The sequence below is a fragment of the Crocodylus porosus genome, unplaced genomic scaffold (genome assembly GCF_001723895.1).
Source record: "Crocodylus porosus isolate Cpor-Errol unplaced genomic scaffold, CroPor_comp1, whole genome shotgun sequence".
NCBI lineage: Eukaryota > Metazoa > Chordata > Crocodylia > Crocodylidae > Crocodylus > Crocodylus porosus.
The window spans coordinates 13,009,680-13,030,881 of record NW_017728912.1 but is presented as its reverse complement, the minus strand read 5'-3'; the positions used below and the strand labels follow the sequence as shown (position 1 = coordinate 13,030,881).

At 42.6% G+C, this 21,202-nt stretch overlaps 1 protein-coding gene across 1 annotated transcript in view; it reads right to left on the bottom strand.

Moving 5' to 3' along the window:
* PRSS12 (protease, serine 12) overlaps positions 1–21,202 on the bottom strand; it is an 80,101-nt gene that overhangs the window by 55,677 nt on the left and 3,222 nt on the right. The window contains exons 3-5 of the mRNA XM_019533959.1: positions 17,837–18,015; positions 13,519–13,669; positions 552–730 (exon numbers count right to left, since the gene is read on the bottom strand). Coding sequence (XP_019389504.1) covers positions 552–730; positions 13,519–13,669; positions 17,837–18,015 — 509 coding nt within the window. The remainder of the gene's footprint in view (positions 1–551; positions 731–13,518; positions 13,670–17,836; positions 18,016–21,202) is intronic.

Below are 21,202 nucleotides of genomic sequence, written 5' to 3'. Positions count from 1 at the left end.
AAATCATGGACTAAATATAGACATTGGATTTATGACACATTATAACCTGCCTGACATCTGACTCCCCAGGTACCTCTCCACTATTCATCCCCCTTCTCTCTCTCCTCCACCCCCTGCCCCCAGCCTGTCTCTCACCCATTGACTCCTCAATCTACATCTTCACTGACTACCTGTCTTGTATGCAGACCAGCCCAGCCTCTGGCTTCTTTACTTTTCATTCCATCCAGGAAGAGCAGACATCAACTGCTGAAACTTCCTTAGCCCGACAAAGGATTTTTGAACCTGAAAGCTTGCTTAAAAATTGTTCCCCAACTATTTAGTTGGTCTAATAAAAGATATCAGATTCACCCAAAGCATCTTGGCACACTGAATAAAAACCTTCTGTCCTAACAGTTTTGTATGTGCATGCAGCTGTTCCTGAGAGAGGGATAGCATAGCTTTTCCACCTGTTGTCTGCAGAGCAACAAGAATTCTAAAATATTTCTTTTCCAAAGTCTCTCAGTTTTGGGTTTGTCGCTGTCTCCTAGCATGACACCTGCTGACTGAACTACCTGTAAGAGGTATGCAGGAAACACCAGCGTCTTCTTTGTGGCCACAGTTGTGTTCTTGCCAGGAGCTCTTTGGGCACTGTTCTATTGACAGCTCATTCCCTGTACAACGCACTTCATCCAGCAGCACAGGGCCTGAACCTTCTCCAAAATAAGCTTGGTTCCATGCCTTGGCAATTCCCCTGTAAAAATATAATAAGGAAAGACTCTAGAATACAAGGAGTCAGAAAGAGCTTTAATTTACTGATAGTAGCTAAAACTTTGGTTATCCTTTGGTAAAGATGCTGCAATCCAACAACAGATTTTCAAATAGCAAATGGGATTCACTATTTGATTGGCCATGGAAATCCAACCTATCTAATATGATGTGTGATAGCTACAGCCAATATAATTTTATGGAGCCAACTTCATAGATTTCAAAGATGTTAGGGCTGGAAGGGACCTCAAAGAACATCAAGTCCAGCCCTGCCCCAAGGGCAGGAAGTCAGCTGGTGTCAAAGGATCCCATCCAAATAAGTATCTAAACGTTTCTTGAATGAGTCCAGAGTAGGTGGCTACACCACTTCTGGAGGGAGTCTATTCCAGGTCGTGGGGGCTCGGACAGTAAAGAAATTTTTCCTTATGTCCAGACTAAAACAGACTTGGAGGAGTTTATGTCCATTGATCCTTGTTTTTCCTTGGGACGCTCTGGTGAACAGATATTTTCCCAGGTCCTGATGTACACCCCTTATGTACTTATAAGCAGCCACCAGATCCCACTCTGAGCCTGCGCTTTTCCAGGCTGAAGAGTCCCACAGCTCTCAGCCTCTCTTCATAAGGCCTATTCTCTTGCCCTCTGATCATGCATGTGGCTCTCCTCTGGACTCTCTCAAGCTTCTCCACGTCCTTCTTGAATTGTGGAGCCCAGAACTGGATGCAGCACTCCAGCTGCAGCCTCACTAAGGCTGAGTACAGCAGGAGGATGACATCCTGAGATTTACTTGAGAAGCATCTATGGATGGAAGCCAGAGTTTTGTTTGCTTTACCAGCTGTGACATCACATTGGTGGCTCATGTTCATCTTGTGGTCAGTCATGACCCCCAAGTCTCTTTCAGCAGTGGTGCTAGCAAGCATAGCACTGCTGAGCCTCTAAGTATTCTGCAGGGTTTTTTTCCTTGAGGTGGAGTACTGTACATTTATCAGTACTGAATGTCATCAGGTTTGTATCTGCCCATTTACTAAGTTTATCCTGTCCTCAGGTGTGGACACTATGCCCCAAAGTTTAGTGTCATCGGTGAACTTAACCAGTGCGCTTCTGACACCAATGTCCACATCATTGGTAAAGATGTTAAACTTGGAGCATGTTGATTGTTTTCCCCTCACTGTCATATCATATTCATGTCTTGCCACATTCCACACAAGTTTGTGCACTAGACATCATCATCAGATCATATCATATTTTATTAACATATTTCCTATCCTGTCCATTTAGAATTGTTATATTTGACTTTCCTAGGAAATAGCTCAGAGAAAAATGGACAGATAGACATGAACCATCCTGTCAAAATCCTCATTTACTGCATGCAGGTAATAATAATTATCTTGTTCATTTCAGCTGTGACTTGAACGTGCTTTCTTAAGCATCGTTATTAAATGTCAAGGCACCAATTTAAGGTAGGCAAGCTTGCTTACTCCCTTTTAACAGATTAAGAAACTGAAACACTGAGAGGTAAGTGGGCAAAGGTCACAGCAGATCAGTAACAGAACTGAGAACGTAATTAAGATCTCTTAACTTGTCTTATATTTATTTGCACTAATGAAATGTATCTCCTCTTTCTCTTTCTTTTTCTGCTTCTTCAGGACAGCTTTAGAAATTCAAAATGTGTCCATGGTTATCTATCAGGACCTTTCCAGCTATCATTGCTGGGACCTTATTAGCCATATCTGTTAATATTAATGATCTTAATTGCTTGATCCCTTCACATAGTTGTTCTTTGGTTCTTTGTCCCTATTCTACCATATATAAAGAATGCGCAGTGTTTTATACAGTTGAGGGGATCTGTGGGCTGTACAGAGAAATGGTTGACTATTGTAATTTCATTTCAATTAAACCCTTAAGTATTTATCATATATATGTTTGTTAAACTACTTTTGTGCATGGAGCTTTGTGCTACTTATTAATAATTAGCCTTGTGAGAGTTAGCCTGTGTCAATCATATATTCTTAAACAGCAATCATCATCCTTTTGGAAACAGGGAGGATCCATTTTGTATATACCTAACCCAGTCCAAGTTTCAAATATTTTGCTCCAAGATTTAGTATTTCATCTCCTAAGTATTTTGCATATGCGTAGATGTTTTATTGTTACGTTTACTTTCAGACTTCAATTTAAAAGTCTGATAGTCCAGCCAGATGAGAGATTTATTTTTCTGCAACTGATCTTTTTAACTCAGGTAATTTGTGTGTGTGTCTGGGGTGTTTTTTATCCATTTGATCTTTGCTCATCCACCACGTGGTACATGTCTTTGAGGTCAGGTATGCACATCATACTTTTACCAGTATAAGAGATTGGAAACGGGTTTATACCCATAACAAAACAGGAGTTAGGTGCACACAGACTGGGTTAAAAATGGTGAAATCCAGTCTAAGATTTGCCCCACCACTAAAGGGCGAATGTGTGTTCTGTTTGCTACCAATCTAAACTATGCCACTCACAAAAAATTGTGCAACTTAGAGCAATTCCACCTCGGGCTTTTTGAAGGTCTGTACCTGCCTGAGTGCACTGCAAGCAAAGATAAGAAGGGCTATCTAGAACAGGAAGAAAGATATCAGTAGCATTATTTTAAATGGGTCCAAACATGTCTTAATTAGCAGCATTTTCAGCCTCGCTTTGCATGTACTGCAGGTAATGAAAATATCTGATTGGGGTGAGCTGGATAGTTCTGGTAAAGTAAATCACAGAGGCTAAAGGAACCTAGAAGCTGCCTAAGGGCTTGTGCATACATAAAAGTTGTAGCTATACTGGTATTAAATTGCTTTTTCAGTGGGTACTTCTACACATTCATTAATTCACCTTTGCCACTGGGCATTAAGTTTAGTACCTCTACTATGAGGTACTAGACAGTCTGAATCAATCTTCCACGACTTTGTGGCCATTACTCCTGGGTTTCCCCTCAGGTGCCCTGGTGAACAGTTGCTCACTGAGCCCTTGATGTAGTCCCTAGTGGAGCAGTAAGCTGCTACCAGGTCCCCTATCAGCTTTCTTTTCTTCAGGCTGAAGAGCTCCAGATCCGTTAGCCTTTCCATTAATAAAGATGTTGACAAGTACTAGACTGAGCACTGACCCCTGTGGGACACCGCTGTCCACTTCTTGCTAGGATGACACAGATCCAGTCGTTTTGACTCTCAGCGTTGTATCCTGCAGCCAGTTTCTCACCCACCTGACTGTCTCACAGTTACGCTCACAATTGATCGGGGTTACAGTACCTTCACACTATTAGCCCAGTGAACTGCTGTACTTGATCAGACCTTTGACTTTGATTATATTTTATGAATACATAATTATTATGTAATGCAGAATCTAAAGAACCAGACTACACTAAGACCAATTCTTTTCAAGCCCATGTGACTAAGCCATATTAATATCTAAATTAATAAATAGCCCAGTTTTCAAGGTGCTGAACCCTTTCAGATTTCATTGATGCTGATGGCAGTGAGAAGAGTACTCTAGGCTACTTTTATGGACTACTAAATAAGGACAAAGGGCTCCTATACACATGCAGGGAGCCTGCTCTGATGCACTGGAAATCAGACTCCATTGAGCAATGTCACTGCACATCTCCTCGCTGACAAAATAACAAGTGGGGTGATCTGAAATAAAACACACGCAATGAGCTTTAGTTCAAAGTGCCACACCACCATTTCTTCAGTGCAGGGACGCATGGTAATGCTGATCTACGTGACATGTGGGCACTTTTAATTAGTGTGGCTCACTAAGTAAAGTGCTCAGCGCCGGGTCAGGCAACACATATAAAAATGCCCCAGGAGTCCAGCTTTAAGGTTGTATTGAAAACGTTGGGATAAATTGACTACTTCTTTTAAGAACATAAGAACTTCCATTTACTGGGTCAGACCATAAGTCCATCTTGTGCAGCATCCTGTGTCACACAGCGCACACCTACATGTGCCCCTGACTGTGCAGTTGGTACTGTGCAGTTATTTAGTACTTACAAGTACTAAAGTTGCTGGTACTGCACAGTCCCGGCAACGCACGGTTGTTTTCAACCCTACTGCGCAGTAGTGGGGGGCATCATGGTTAGTGCCCACTGATGCTACATTATTGGTCACCATAGCTTGTGGCTACAGCGACATAGTGTCTCATGTCAACGAGTCCACTGTGGCAGAGAGTGGATGCTGAAAGGGACAGTGAACTGAGTATGACCAAGATTTTTTCCACTGTTTCTCTCTCACTTCTAAGGTCTAGGAAGTTCTGATACAGAGGCTGAATCCCTAACTCCCATGATCAATAGCAACTGATGCCCCTTTCCTCCAAGAATTTGTCCAATCCCTTTTTGGATCTAGCTAAACTGTCAGCTTCCACAACATCTGGTGGCAATGAGTTCCACACTTGAATTACACACTGTGAGAAATAGAACTTCCTTTTGTTACTTTTAAAACTTACTATCTTCTAGTTTCATTTTGTGACCCCTTGTTTCTGCATTGTAAGAGAAAGCAGATAATAAATCCCTATTTACTTTCTCTTTGCCATTTAGTTTTGTGTAAACTCTTATGGTGTCCCCCCTCAAGCATGTCTTTTCTAAATTGAATAGGCCTGGCCTCTTCAGCCTCTCATGTGGAAGCCCCTGCATACCACTAATCATCCTTGTTCCCCTTTTTCTGTACCTCCTCTATCCTTTATGAGGTGTGGAGACCAAAACTGGGTACAGTATTCAATGTGTAGATGCAACATGGTTTTATAAAAGGGCACAATGATACTTTCGTTAGTATATGAAAGTTTTCCATAAGGTAAATTCTATATGCTACCTGCAGACTGGCAGGCAGTTCTAATTGCTGGCATAAGTGAAACCATTTTGCATAACAGTTAACTCTGGACCACTGGTAGGAATTTTTTTAAGTATCTGTATTTATCTGATTTAACACTTACATAATAAACTAACCACACACAAAACAAAATAATTCTGTTATAGTACTTCCTGTTTTTCGCATCTCATTGCACTGCTTCCATGGCATATGAACACATGAAAAAACGTACCTTTTAAAAGCCTACAGACATCAAGGAGATAATATTGTAATTGCTTTGAGTTTGGAAAGAGAGTATATAATATTCTAATGAGAATCTCTAGATTTCCAAAGCAGCAGAGACCACAAATAGGATTACTATAACAAGGGCAATTTGCATTTATCAGAAAGTATGTGGGAAACCAAATAATGAAGTAAGTGGACAGGATTGTCTGCTTATCATCAATAGATTACCATATTAACTCAAATATAAGATGAATGCAAGATAACCCTCCCTCCCAATAATTAGATTCTATATCTGACAAATTTAGAAATTTATAATTTTCCAGGTATAGAATCTAATTATAGATAGAATTTGTCCCTCTACAGCAGGGAAAATAAATCTGGGGGTCAAATAGCCCCCTTTGCCCTCTGCCCCTCCAACATTTACTCCCTGCAGCGCCTCCCCAGACCCCTCCTTACTGTCAGACCCTGCTCTCCATGAGCCAAGAACATAGAAGCAAGGAGAAAATTTGAAAATACTGTGAAACACATGCCAATAGTAATTTACATATAGACAAATTACTGTGGATACCCACAGACTTAGTTCATGCAGAATTGATGCATTTTACCTGCTGCAAGTTTCAGCATAGGTATTCCATAAATATACTTTTAAGCAGCACTTTTGTACCTACTTATATGTAGTACAGTTTTTTGTTGTTTTTTTTTTAATTTCATGTCTTGGGCCAAATCAGCCAAATCTGTTCCGAATTCTATCACCTGAGCAGAGCTCAATTATTCAAGTCTGTGGGGCTTCAGATACTCCCAAATCCATGGCAGGCAGCCTACATGCAAGCCCCAGATCCAGAGCTTTGGAGTTCAGATGCCCCCTAGTCTTGCTTGCCCCTAGCCAAAAGGCCATAGAATCAAGCTAGAGGGAAAGCCTGAGAGCAATATATGCATAATATTAGTCCAAGGCCAAAAGGCTCATTGTTTAGCATATAGTTCATTGGGTTCAGCCCCAGCAGAGTCAATAGCATTTTAAGCCATGATGACCCCACAGTTCAGTACTGTTCAGTATGTGTGTGTACTCGATATCCTCCCCATAAAGGATGTATGTGCTAATTAGACCCACCCCCCATGACTACAGCCAGGTGTAACCAGGTGTTCCTGTCATAAGTCCTGGGATCCTCTTCCAGAAATTTATATGCAGATGAGTAGGGATCTACCAAATTCACAGCAGAAGTAAAGTGCATTGGCAGCTCCTTTAATCTTGCATGTTACCCCATGCGCAATTCACCCCTTGCCTCTCCTTCTACCCCCCGAACCTCGCTGCTGATTAGCAGAGGACCCTGCCACTCCCCCCGATCAGCAGGGAAGCTAAAACTGCAGTTTTAAACATGGCGCCATTTTTACCTCCACACCAGTCAGCAGCAAACAGCAGATCCGTCTGGGGCTCCATATCCAATCAGCAACATGAGGCAAAAATACACCATATTTAAAACCACAGTTTTTGCCTCCCCACTAATCAGGAACAAGCCACAAAGCCCCATTCACCAATTGGCAGAGGGGGAAGGGGATGCAGTGGAACCTGCAAGATTAAAGGAGCTACAGCACACCCCACTTCCGCCATGAATTCAGTAGGTCCCTACAGACGAGGCACAGGATGTCCTGGTCTGGCTCTACCTCATGGAGGGTGGGGCAACATTAACCATAAGTGACAGGCTGAGAGAGGGGGTGACAGAGAGATTAAGATTTGGGACCCCATTTGGTGATGTTTCCCAGATATTTAAGGCTTGTAAAGGAACAGGAATCATTTGAAATGGAAAAGAAAGATACAGCTCAGCTGTGGGAGTAAAAAGGAAGTCAAGATGTATTCAATGCAGTGGCTCACCATGACTTCAGAGAAAGTTGGTGCTGATTGGGACTGAGCATAATGGGGGCTAAGATACATGCTATTCAGCCAAACTGCACTAAATGTAGTATTTTTTGTACCGAGGGGAGGATACCACAGCAGGCTCTGGCTATTTGGGTGCTAGCCTGTTATTGCAGTACCTTCAGGCCTGGTGTGTTTTCTGCAGAGGAAACACCCACTCATTTTTTTTAAAATGTTACACATACCCCACACACACATGCACACAAAAAAAGGTTTTGATCAGTATGTTTCCCCAGTATGGGCCAAGTGTTTTATAGTCATGCTTAGTGTTGTCTGCATTTAACTAACTTCATAGTTGGTTTCCATTACTGATCAAATGCTGCTTTTGGCAGCAGTTTAATGATAGGCAATGGGTGTATCTACACAAGACATTTATTGCACAGTTCACTAACTAGCTGCACAGTAAACATCTCAATGTCTACACATACACCCCTATTAGGCTGGAGTAAACTAATTTACTCCACAGCAGGTATGGCCATCCAACATCTTGACAGATGAAGAGACACGACAAAACCAATCAGTCAGCAGTGCTTGGCGGTGGTGTAGAAGAGTCCAGTGTGCAAGCAGCAAGCCTTCCCACAGTGGCTACAGGTCCACACATCACATGGATGCTGAAGCACACTCTGCTTCCTGGCTCACCTGTGGGCCTCATCCTGGGCCCTCTGATGGCTCTCCATGGTGACTGCACCAGCCTTGACCTAACTTCTGTAGACTAAGTGGTTGTTAGGACTGTGCGAAGCTTTGGTTCCTGATTCAATTTGGTGGCGATTTGGCCTGATTTGGTGGCCAAATCTCCAAATCTGAATTGAACCAGAGGACCCTTTTAATCTCTCTGAATTGAATCGGAACCCTCTGAATCAATTCGGAGAGCTTTGGAAAGATTTATAGATTCGAACATAAACACAGCTTTAAATGTTTTTTCCACATACCTCTAGGTACCAGGCACCTCGTGAACACTGTGATGCTGGGGTGCATGGAGTGTCCCACAGAAGCATGGGGGGCTCCCTGGCATGCTCAGCAGCGGACCCAGAAGTGGATCAGAAGCACTTCCAGTTCACTTCTGGGCCCAACAGGCAGCGTGTGGGGGTGCCCCCCCATACCCCGCCCTGGCTCGGCAACTGGTGCCTCCTGGGTCTGGGGGGGTGCACCTACGATCCCCCCGTGGACGATCAACAAGCCACAAGAGGTGTTGGGGGGGGGCTCCCCAGCATGCTTCCTGGTGGACCTGGAAGTGAACCGTAGGTGCTTATGGTGCACTTCTGGGTTCACTGCCAAGCATGTGGCGGGCCCCCTCCCACACTCCTGTAGGACACTCCATGAGCGCCAGTATTGCAGCATTCACAAGCCACGCTGGTACCTCAAGGTATGTAGAAAAAGCTTTTAAACTTGTGTCTATGTCCAAATTGCTGATTTTCCAAATCCTCAGATTCAGATTCGGCTGAATCTAATCAGGGACAATGATCCAAATCCACGAATCAAATCACTGTCCCTGATTTGGGCTGAAACCAGATCAAATAGGGCCCGCTTTGCACACCTCTAGTGGTTGCGGGCAGAGTTCTCCCAGCTGTCACTGGGAGTTGTCCTCAGCAGAAGATCTTGAGACACACATTCCACGTACCCCAGCCAGCGAAGCCTGCAAGTACCCAGCAGTCTGCATAGACTGTAGGCTGGTCCTCTCAAGGATCTTGTTGGTGGTGATGTTGGTCCCAAGTGACTCCAAGGATTGTCCTGAGACAGTAAAGGTGAAAGCTGTTTAACCTCCACTCCTGTTTGGAGTATATGACCCAGATTTCACAATCCTAAAGGAGGTTACTGAGGATATAAGTATTCTGATAGTTAGAAACCTTTGTGTTCATGGTTAGCAACTCATTGTTCCAGACATGTGAGATAAGTTTGCTGAAGGTGACAGAGGCTGTGCCAATTCTCACATCAAGTTTTCCATCAAGGCACAGTGAGCTGGTAAGAGTTTAGCTGAGATAGCAGAAGTGGATTACACTGTCCACAGCTTCATTATTGCCATAGATTTTTGGGTGAGATGTTGGTGCCCTGTAACATGACAACTGTTTTCTTGATAATGATTGCCATGCCAAACTTGTTCATCATAATCTGAAATTCATTAGGTGAGTTACAGACTAATGCAGCATCATCTACAAAGAGCAGATCCCGGATTGTGAGCTGGGTGACATGCCTTTTGCTCTGAAATCATCGGATTTTGAACAAGCTGCTGTCCATTCTCAATTCAGTTAGTATACCAGATTAATCTTTTCCAAAAGTGTACTTGAAAAGGATAGAGAAGATGCCAAAGCCAGTAAGTGCTAAAACACAGCCTTGCTTCATGCCAGTCTTAATGCTAAACTCTGATGATGATTCATTTTCTTACTGGTTGCTTGTCTTCATTCCCTCATGGAATTCCTTAAATAGGAAGAACACCTTTTGTGGACTGCAAATTTTCCAAAAGAATCTTGTAGATGCCATTCCTGCTAACCGTGTGAAAGGCCTTTTGTAGATCAGCCAGTGCTACATAGAGGGGTTGTTCATGGCCTGTTGTTCATGGCTTTTCTCTTGCAACAAACACAGTGTGAAGGACATGTCAGTCATGGAGCATCCAGCTCTGAACCCACACTGGCTCTCAGGGGTGACTCTCTCAACAAGGACTTGGTGTCTTTTCAGCAGGACCCTTGCAAGCACCTTGCCAACCACACTGAACAGAGATATCCCTCAGTAGTTGTTGCAGTCTGCTCTATCTCCTTTATTTTTGTATAGAGCAATTACTTTTGCATCTATCAGATCCTGGGGTATATGGTTTTTTTCCCAACAGGCACAGAGTAGTGTGTGCATGTCACTGCAAGCTTTCTTCCCACTACCTTTAGGAGCTCCAGAGGTATCTGTCCATTGCCTGCTGCTTTCCCAGGCACAATCTCTTTGACAGGTTTCTCTACATCTTCAAGAGTTGATGTTTGGTCCAGCTCCTGCATCTTTGGAAGCTGGGAAAAGGCAGCTAAAGCAGCATGCAAGTACTAAATACAAGTACTATCCTCCTGCAGAGTAAAAAACTCCACAGCAGTGCATGTATAGATGCTGGAGGGGCTGGCTGGGGCATGCGGGTGCTTTCAGTATGGGAGCTGCCTGCCAATTAGCCCCACCCATGCCCCAGTCAGGCTGTTCACAGCATATTGAGCTGCGGAGAGCAGCCTTAGGCTTCCAAGCTGACACCCAGGGCCCCCTACCAACTCAGCTGCTCAGACCCAGTTCATAATGCTGTGCGTGAATAAACTACAGAGCTTATTGCTCTGGAGTTTACTGCTCCCAGGCGCATGTTCAAACCACATGCCCAGGAGCAATACACTCTGAAGCAATAAGCTCCAGAGTTTATTCATGCACCTTAATTGCTCATGTAGATGTGTCCAGTGTATTTAATGAGGTTTCTTTGTATGTGAATATAAGATGAGAAACTGAAGCAAATACAGTAATCCTTGGTGTTCTTATTTTGTAGTAAAGCTAAAGGAAAGCTGAAAGGGCATAGGAAGCTATTCCTGACAAGTTTTATTTTATGATGTGCAGTAAATTTCCAGACATGTTAACTATAACCTAAATTATTTTTCATTTTGTAACTACTGAGTCCTTCTCCTGTTTCTGAAACTTCAACCCAGGGTTTATGAGCATAAATCTGTCAAGACATCCTCGTTCCTTATAAATCTCTCAAATTTGCCTCTACTTACAAAGGAGCTCCTATTAGTCACTTTTACTCTGAAGATAAAGTAGATCCACGACCAAAATAAAATCTATGAAAATTAAGCAATGTAATAAGTAATGTTGAGTAATGATGATTGTAAGTAACTTTCCTAGTGACACTAATACTAAATGCAGTTCAGGAATTATTGGAACTTAATGGGCATGTCTACACAAAATGCTATGTTGCCATAGCTCGTTGATACTTCTGCACTAAATGGGGCACTATCATGTAATTAGAATTATCATAACGCATATGCACAAAAACCTTACACTGAGATTACATGAGTATTCTAGAAACCTGGCATTTGAGTACTTGGTTTTGTAACTTTAACATTCTTTTCACGTAACTTTTTGCATGTGGTTTCCTCAGTTTATAAAAAGTAACCTGAAAAGAAGAAAAATCCATCATGATCTCCACGTGGTTCATCACCAGGGATAGAAACTTTTAGATCAGAACTGTCCAACTGGTGGCCAAACAGGCCACATGTGGCCCCTGAGGGGTAAATCGGAGGCCCCAGACTCCTATTCCAGGAACTGCTCCCCCTTTTGCTGTTCCTTTTCTGAGTCTCTGGGCCCCCACTACCTCCCGCTTTTGCTGCTTCCCAGGTGTGAGATGGGACAGCATGGATATGGAAAACAAGATTTTTGTGGTCAGTGACCTCAGGGGAATCAAAGAGAACCCATTCAGTATAGAGGTGCTGCCACAGTACAGCAGGAGTCCGCTGCCATGAGATGAGGGTAGGGGAACTATGTGGCATTGCACATTTGCCTGGTGTGGCAGGGGCCACATGGTGTGGAGGGTCACATGATGCAGCAGGGGGCTATGTGGTGATTGGCTAGGGGTTCTGTGGTCCCCAGCCACTAAAGTTGGGCAACCCTGTTTTAGACCTACTATACCGACCTCTGCCTTCTGAGCTGATAGCAGTAGTAGGGCCACCACTAGAGGGCAATGAGGAACACATTTTGCTGACACTTTGACTACAAAGCTGTTTGCTCAGAGAGAGCACAAGAGTGTGTAGAGGGACTCAGGTTTTGTAGCAAAATGGACTCCAGTACCTAAAGGCTTGTACTCCTTGAATGTCCCAGGCCCCTCTACTGTCATCACCCTCCATGGCTCTTCATCCCAGCCTCATGCCCTGGGCAATAGAGACATACCTGATAGAGTTTGCACTGGAGTGCCAGAATGGAACCAAGGATAGATGTTGCCATGAACAGCCACATTAGCCCTGACCCACAGCCTCTATGGACTGAAATAACAAAATACAATGCACAGCCCTTAGTTTAGCAGCAACTGCAGAGCCAGGAAAGGGTTAACCTGACTATTGGCAATGACAACTGTCCTTAGCAGTGGCATTTCCCCTGGGGAGTAAGGATACGGCTGATGAGAGGACTCAGCTATGTGCTGCTAGAGCCTTGAGCCTGCCTCCTGCCTCCATTCCAGCTTCCCTTTTCACTAAGTGAAAGGGAGTGAGCTTCCCTTATGCTACTGGCTCCATGTCTCCATCTCCTTCATTACTGTGGTTCTCAGTTTCCTCCTTAATCTGGATCATCACCCCTTAGCATTTTAGTCAAGCAGGTCCCTACATCTCTTTCTCGCTGGCTGTCAGAGTACTGAAGAAAAACATGATGAAAAGAAAAATCCCTGCGTTCAGCTCTCAAGCCAGGAGGCATAAGTCCTGCTTAGCTTCTGTACACTCAGGACAGAACATACCTAACCTGAAATTTTCAAAGGACCATGAGCTGGTCAAATGTGGGGAATTTTGTTAACAAGGATGGAATGGGAAACACCCCGACAGCAAAATGATGCCCCTGAAAATTCTGCGTCCCCACTCCAATTCATTGAGCCCCCAAGGTCCCAATGAAATGGTTATAAGAAATTTTTACAGCATGTTTCCTTAACCTCATGCTTAGAAATGGTTGGACCATGCTTGAAATTTTCTAACAAGAAATCTTGGTTAGCCTGAAACAGATACCTGGCATGGAAAATATCAGGCTTAACATGGACTCCCTTTGACATTCCCGAGGTTTGCTCTTTAATTTTCCTGCTTTGTTGTTGAAGTAAAACATATTTAGAAAAAGACGAACCCAAGGCCAAGCTGCCTACAAACCACTTCCGCATCTGCATCATCCCACTGGTCATCGCAGATAGTCCCCCACTGGCCAGCATGGTAGACTTCTACTCTTCCTTCATAAGCATTGCTCCCATCAGCCAGGCGTATTGGAATAAAGACAGAGGCTAAAGTTAAACACAAAGCAAAGGAAAATGTCATTTATTTCCAGAGATGTTATTTATAAGACATAGATAAATGGAGATAGTTAAGGTTTACCTGGCAAGAATTAAAAAACTTCGTAATCAGTCCCATTTCAAGATTTATCAAGTTAAAGAATAGCTCATATTGACAGAGTATTATTATACAGATGAGAAGCCATACTGAACTTACCAGTATAATGGTATGCAAGTGTCTGTGCATTTACAGAAACTTAGGGCAGTCAGGAAAAATTCAGCCGTCATTCATGGGAACTGCACCAGTATAAGCAATGGCCACATTTGCTTCACTGACTTAATCATGGACTCAGTGGGAATTCCTGTCCCCCTTGAATGCAGTGAAAAAATTCCTGATCACATGCTGTACCTTTCATTTGAAGTATTATTTTAATGAATACGCTTTCTCCCAACCTCTTGGCTGGATGAGTTCTTTGCTTATGCTGGAACCAATAGGCCCCCTCCTGTGCCTCTCCTTCAATGTCTACATACCTCAGCAAGAAGGTATAATGACATAAAAAAGACAAATTAATATATTTAACTTGACCTGCTTTTAGTGTTTGAAAAAGTTAACAAACATATGTTATCTAAATGACAGTTGAATCATGACAACTGAATCATGACAAATGCATGATTCAACACAGTTGTTGCTCTTCATTCAATTAACTTTTACCCTATTATCTTTCCATTTACTGCTATGCTGAAGATTAATCTTAGAATTTCTGCAGACTCATCTGGCCATTTCACCTGTCACGACATCAGATCGTATTGTTTTTTTAGGGGGGAGGGATTGAGTCACTTGGAAAGGCTGGCAGTAGCAAAAATCTGAAAAATAAACAAGCCATTTGACATTGTTTTGCCTAATCAGCAGGGGCTCCAAATGGACTTATTTCAGCTACCAAGACTCTTTAACCTCCTTTCAGCACTCTTGAAATGGACAAGGTATCCAGGTACGTATAATTTGTTTGCAAATATCGAGTTGGTTTAATAACGTATAATCTCTTCCACAAGTTTTGATTCCTTTTGCCTTTAAACCAGTACTACTACAACCTGGATAACTGACATGGGGAAGATACTGAATTTTAGCCATTATTTGAAATGAAAAGTTCATAATTTTACAAGAAGGAAGCAGTTTACCAACAGAAATACTGACTTTTACAAACAGGAAGCATTTTACCATCTGAATTGCTAACACCAGGCTCCTGCCACTGTTTGAGTGAATCTGCATCTCACAGAGCACAGATACCTCACCACAAAAGAAACTCCTGCCCAGAAGAGCTTTCCATCTTTCCAGTCTTCTGTGAAATATGAAACATCATAACCTGAAGGAAATATGCCTCTATATCCAGCTTGCCACCAGACAACTTTGAGGTAAAAGGCTATTTCAACCTTTCTCTGTGCCTAACCTGGACAAAATGAACTATTCCAAACAGGAGACTTTACCACACCTTCAGTTGTCCTGTGATATATGAATTTTCATTTCTACCTAAGAGAACGTTTACAATCTCTGCTCTCCTTTGCCTGATAAAGGGTGTGTGCACCCAAAAGCTTGCAAATAAATACAATAATTTGTTTGCAAATATCTAGTTGGTCTAAGAAAAGGTATTATTCTTCCAGGAGTTTTGATTCCTTTTGAAATGGATAAAGCTCTTTTTTTCTCTGAGGTGCCTGAGGTCTCCTTGCACAACTACTGTTGAGTGGTTTTCCCCCATTTAAATACAAAGGAAAGCTTGATGATCTGGGAACTGTGATTTTTCAAAATGTGTATTTCTTCTTGCCTTATCAAAGTGTTAGAACTGAATGTTTTCTGAGAGGAAATACAGATTCTATGGATGGTAATATGTACAGAGGCTCATATGAAGTCCTCTGCTTAGGTAAAGCTTAACAAAAATAAACGGGTGGTGGCTGTGTTATCTCTTCCCACTGGAAGGTAATCCATTCCTATCAAGATTGTGAGAGGTCTCACACTACAGACTGGTCAGTCTGGGGCTGCCAAAGTAGTTCTTCTCTATCCTGAACATAAGGTATAAGAGACTGGGCTTCCAATAAGTGTGTTAGCTTTAGATTTCTCAGCAAAGAACCTGATCATATCTTAACTTTAGTCGAATTATATGTAAGAAAGCAGGATAAGAGTAAAAGCATGGTTAGTTGCAAAAAAGAAAGTGGGATTCTAAATACACACTCTTCAATGATGTGTTTGTTCTTGCTGTTGTAGTTCGTATTACGCAAAGCACTATCACCATTATTATATTATTGTCTTAAAGCAGCTCCTGAATAAAAAATGTACCTAAGTACAAAAATAGAGCTTAAATTTGACTACTTTTTCTTGTGTAAATGATAATAAGGGTCAAACATTCACATTCTAAACTACCTGATTTGGAGATATAGCCAAGTATTTAAAAGTCCCTGGGCACATCTACATGTGCAGTTAAAGTGGAGCAATAAACTCCAGTGCATATCACACCTGAGTTTATTGTTCCCAGGCACACTGTGTGAATATACACCTAGGACTGAAGCACATTGAGCTGGGTCAGAACAGCCCTGGCTGAAAGGGGCTCCTGGGGGTCAGCTCTGACATGCTTTAATTAAAGCATGCCATTTTGAAACACAGGTTGGCAAATACCAGAGATGTTGTGGCATGCTGGAGTGTCACTCCAGCAAACTCAATTAATCAAGTCTGCTCTGACATGTTCTTATTAGAACACATTGGACCACGTGTAAAAGTGTCCAATGTACTGTAGAGGGACTGGCTGGGGCACAACGGTGCTTCAGTGTGGGCCTAGCTGGGAGGCTGCCCCCAATCAAAATACCCTCATGCCCCAGGCAGCCGGGTCTGCGTCTACACGTGCAGTGCTGTGGAGTAAAAAACTCTGCAGTAGGATAGTACTTGTAAATACAAGTTAATTAGTTAACTCCATCCTAATAGCACAGCACATGTAGATGCTGAGATGTTTACTGCAGAGCTAGTTAGGCAACTCTGCAGTAAACATCTCCCGCACCCTCCAGTGTCCTAAATGATACGCACAATTATTTAAGGCTTCCTTTCCACAGCTATGAAAAAGAATACCTAATGTAAGCAAGGAAGAAAAATTGGCTCTGAATGAAAATGTGCAAGATTGTTTAAATGCCAGATATGACTTACCTTTAAAATTATATATTTCTGAGGAGACGTGGGAAGGGAAGAGATTTAGATTGTGCAAATAATTAAAAATTTAAAAGAAACATGATACATTTTCATAAAAATGTGCTACAATAGTAGAGTTCAGAGGTAACCACTCTGCTAGCAGATGTGAAGGGTTTTGCATGCAGAATGTGCACAAGGCGTTAAATCTTTGTTTCACTGATGCTGATGACAAAATGCCATTTGGCTCTTAGAAAAGATATTGTTTTCCTTACTTCAGTAGTTTATTTACAAAATAAATTGAATGGAACACAACCCCATTTCCTGGTATAATGTTCAAGTACAAATGTAAGAAGAACCAAAACAACTCTCTTTACTTTTCAAAAAGTCAAATCAACATATTCCTCACAGTTACTGAAGCATCAGGGCAAAAATGTGTCTGTCACTGCTTGGGCACCGTAGGTAGAATAAAGGACACAGACTTCCACTTCCTTGCACCCTAGTGCAGGGACATTCACAATGGAACTAATTAATAGAACTGTTGTTCTAATTAGTATTTTGGGTGCTATACCATCCAATGGGAGGACCACAGCACTGCCACATGGCTCAAAGGAACTGTTCCGTATAGCAAATCATCACTCCTGTCTGTACCGTTACTTTTAGACACCTCTCTCCATTCTGAAACAAATCTATTTTGACTTGAACTCCTCAAAGTGGTTCCCACTGCAGCACAGCTGCCCCTTCCTCACAACCTGTGTTTTAAAGCCACAGAGTCTTTAATCTGGTGCTCCTAGTGTTCAGTATATAGAAATATGTTTTTAAGAATGATGCAGCTATTTGCTGCTTTCATAGTGGAGGGAAGTGTTTTACAAGAAAGAATTGTGCTATAATGGAATCTATATTTAATTTCCTCTTCCAAGAGATCCAACTTAGATTTTTTTAAATAAATTATCTTATGCAATTATGACAGTTCTGTTCAAATAAGGTAAAAATTTAACCAATATAAATGTATACATTACCTTGGGAAAAGCTGCACATGACAGCAGCTGCCATTCTTTGAGGACATGTTCCACCATGCCAGATGTCTTTTTCACATAATAGTATATTTTCTTCATCACCATGGCAACGTACATCACTCCAGTACACAGGAATAAGGCCCAGTTCAGCAAATGGCATGTGTTTTGCTGTGCCTCTTTCGCTGTAGGAGGAATGATTGGATATGAGGAAAAACAGCTGTAGAATTTGTTTCTGAAATCACCCCAGTCTCCATAATCATATTTTATCAAACCAAATCCATGAGATGAGAGAAGGAGAAGGTTTTGCTCAATAAGTAAAAGTTTCAAGGCAAAATCCTTGGCTCAAACCAGGACATTTATGGAAGTAAGACATTTCCAAAAACATAGGAGATGGAGAGGACAAGATGTGCCCTTTTCTTGTTACTACAATGTGAGATGTCTGGGTTCACTGTAGTCATGAACAAGAACAGGGGTTGTCAACCGGGGTACACACACTCTTGGGGGTACTTGGAAAGACTCTAGGGCGTATGCATGGGTAGGCAGGGACATAGCACCACCACCCACCACCCCGCACCACTGCCTCCCAGGAGCAGGGTTGGGGTGGGGGGAGCGAAGGCAGCCACTCAAGCGCCACTCTGCAGGCCACTCAGGCGCCACCCGGCTGGCCAGACGCAGTGAGGGGAAGATCGCACATGGCAGCCGCCACCACCATCCACCACCCTGTGCCGCTGCTGCTCCAGGTCTGGCTGCATACCCCTCGCCCTCACTCTGCATCCAGCCACCAGGGGTATACTTATTTAAAAAGGTTGAAAACCCCTGACATAGACAATGTGTAAGTGTTGACAGTGGGGAGGCACTACTCTATAGTACTGCCACTGGCCCTATTACTGGTGGGCCAGGCTACAGTCCTGTGCCCCACCATCAGTATAGATATCACACCTCTGCCACCCTCACTGCTGCCAGACCCTGGCTCTGCTGGGGCTGCAGCCCTGCACCCTACCACTGGCAAAGAAATCAGGGGGCATGTGCCCCACCCCCCCATGCTTCCTCCATGTATCACCTGTAGTCATAACCTATTGGAGCTGCACTGCTAAGCCAACCACACTATCCTCCTCCGCGTGCTGAATTGGAGAAAACAACCAGAGAGCTGTTCCACAGTCCATGAGAGGGTAAGCAGTTCCCCTGAAAGAGGTCTCTGCTGCTTTCATCCTACTATATAGCTAACATATCTCTTAAGGTACTTATGGGGCCCTGTGTGTCCCCCCAGAATACCCAGGCCTTGGACCATAATGAATATAATGAAACTTTGGGAACAAGAAAGGAACAGGTACAATAAGGTCAAAGAAGCAGCGTGTATAGAACTATTGAGCACTAGCAGTTCCCACTCATTTCAGTAAGAGCTGTACCTCTTAGACACAAACTCTGGGCTAAATCCTAACACCAGTTTTCCACTCATTTTTTTTTAAGTCATTCCTGCTGAAATGGCCTATGATTTACATCTCTTACTAAACTGCTTTTGCTGATAAAGGCTCTATACAACGCAAATAGTCAGAGTGCCAAAGGCAAGAACAATTTCACATGAAAACAGGATAAGGAAATATTGCACGTAGACAGCTGAAACCATAAGCAAAATCACAACCTCCAGATGGCTGAACTTTTATCTCATCTAATCTGTGTATTTTTATAAGTTGGCTTGGAACATGCAGATTAATATTGGACATTATAAAACAGCTTAGATTTGGTGCTGACTGGAACTCTTCAAGAACAAATAATCACTAGAAAAGTTACAGTGTAAATATACCATGCTAACCACAGCAAACAGTCAGTGATTTCACGTGTAGCTGAAATGCTAGAAAGACACCAAAGCCTACCATACTTTGTGGGTGATTGGGAAATTATAACCTAGTAGACTGTAATTAGATTGGCTAATGCACAAGGCATTGATTCTCTAGAAGCTGAAATGGCATTGTCCTTAAAGAAAATCCATATACCTATAAGCGTTTTCCCCTTACCTCATTTTCATTCTATAATAACAATTAGAAGAACTAGCCAGGCATTTCCTAAAGACAAATGACCAATTGGTTTTAAGGGACTCAGTTCATCAGCATCTTCCAGATGGTTCTCAATCTCCAGAAAATAACTTTAAAGCTGTTATTTATTAATCAGACCCAGAGGAACTATTCATAGCAACCTATGAAGTGTAATATTTTATAACACTAGTAGTTACACCTGTTTGTCACATCTTATTATTTAATTAGATAGTCATACTATTTCTATCTCTGTCAAAGATAACTGTACAGGTAATGATAGATTAAACCCAAACCTAAATTAATCATTTAAATATATAACATTCCCTTGTTTTTCAGAAGGTAATAGATATGTAGGAACTTTTTATTCTCTAGTTCTGTTTTTCTACAGGCAGCTTATATGGACAGATGCCATGGGGCAGTGGAACCATGAGATATTTGCCTAACACAGGGCTTCTTGGTCTGAGTAACATGATGAGAACTATGTCAAAAATCTTCATAAGACTATGTTGAAAAACTTGAAGGCTTCAGAATTTGCATGATTTCAGGTTTCATTTCCAATATGAAACTCAAACAAGGCTTTTAATAGGACTGGCTAACATGCCAATGGTTAAAATTAGGTCCAGGACAGGGAATGCAAACAAGAACACCTCGGTTTCCCCAAAAAACTAGTTGCAAATCGAAAAGCGTTGTTGGAAGGTATTGGAGAATAATGTTAAGATCATAACTAGGGATAGACATTCAGGGAGGTTAGAAGGAACTTACATCACATTAAAACTGGCCACCCAATCTACCTTAGTTTGCCCAAATGTAGATCTTAAATTTAGATTCCTAGGTAGGTCGATCTAAGTGCGAGCTGTACAGAAGTTCAGGAAGTTTAGAGCAGTCTAAAAATGACCAACCCAATATAAGTTAACTAAGGGGTAGTCTAATTTAAATCAGGTCCAGAGAGACTGATCTAACTGAACTTCCATACAGTTCCCAGCTCAGCCCTGGGACTAGGAAAGCCCAGCCACTGGCTCCAGCCTAGACTGCACTTCTTTCCCCACCCCACCCTCAAGCACTGGGCTATTTTTAGCACCCCAGCTCTTTACCCCACCCTGAGGCAGACAACACCCCCATGGACCAGCTGCTCCCACCCCACAAGCCCATCAAACTGCCTGAACCCACAAGCCACTCCTGGTGCCAGTATTAACAGAATTCACTAGTGCTAGAAGCCAAAGAAGTAAGTTTGGGTGGTGGGAAGGGTGGGCAGGATGGAGCTGTTGGTTTGAGAACAGGGGGTTACTTACCTGGGTGTGTGGTGGGTTGGGGGGCTAAAAATAGCCCCTTGTCCCAGGGA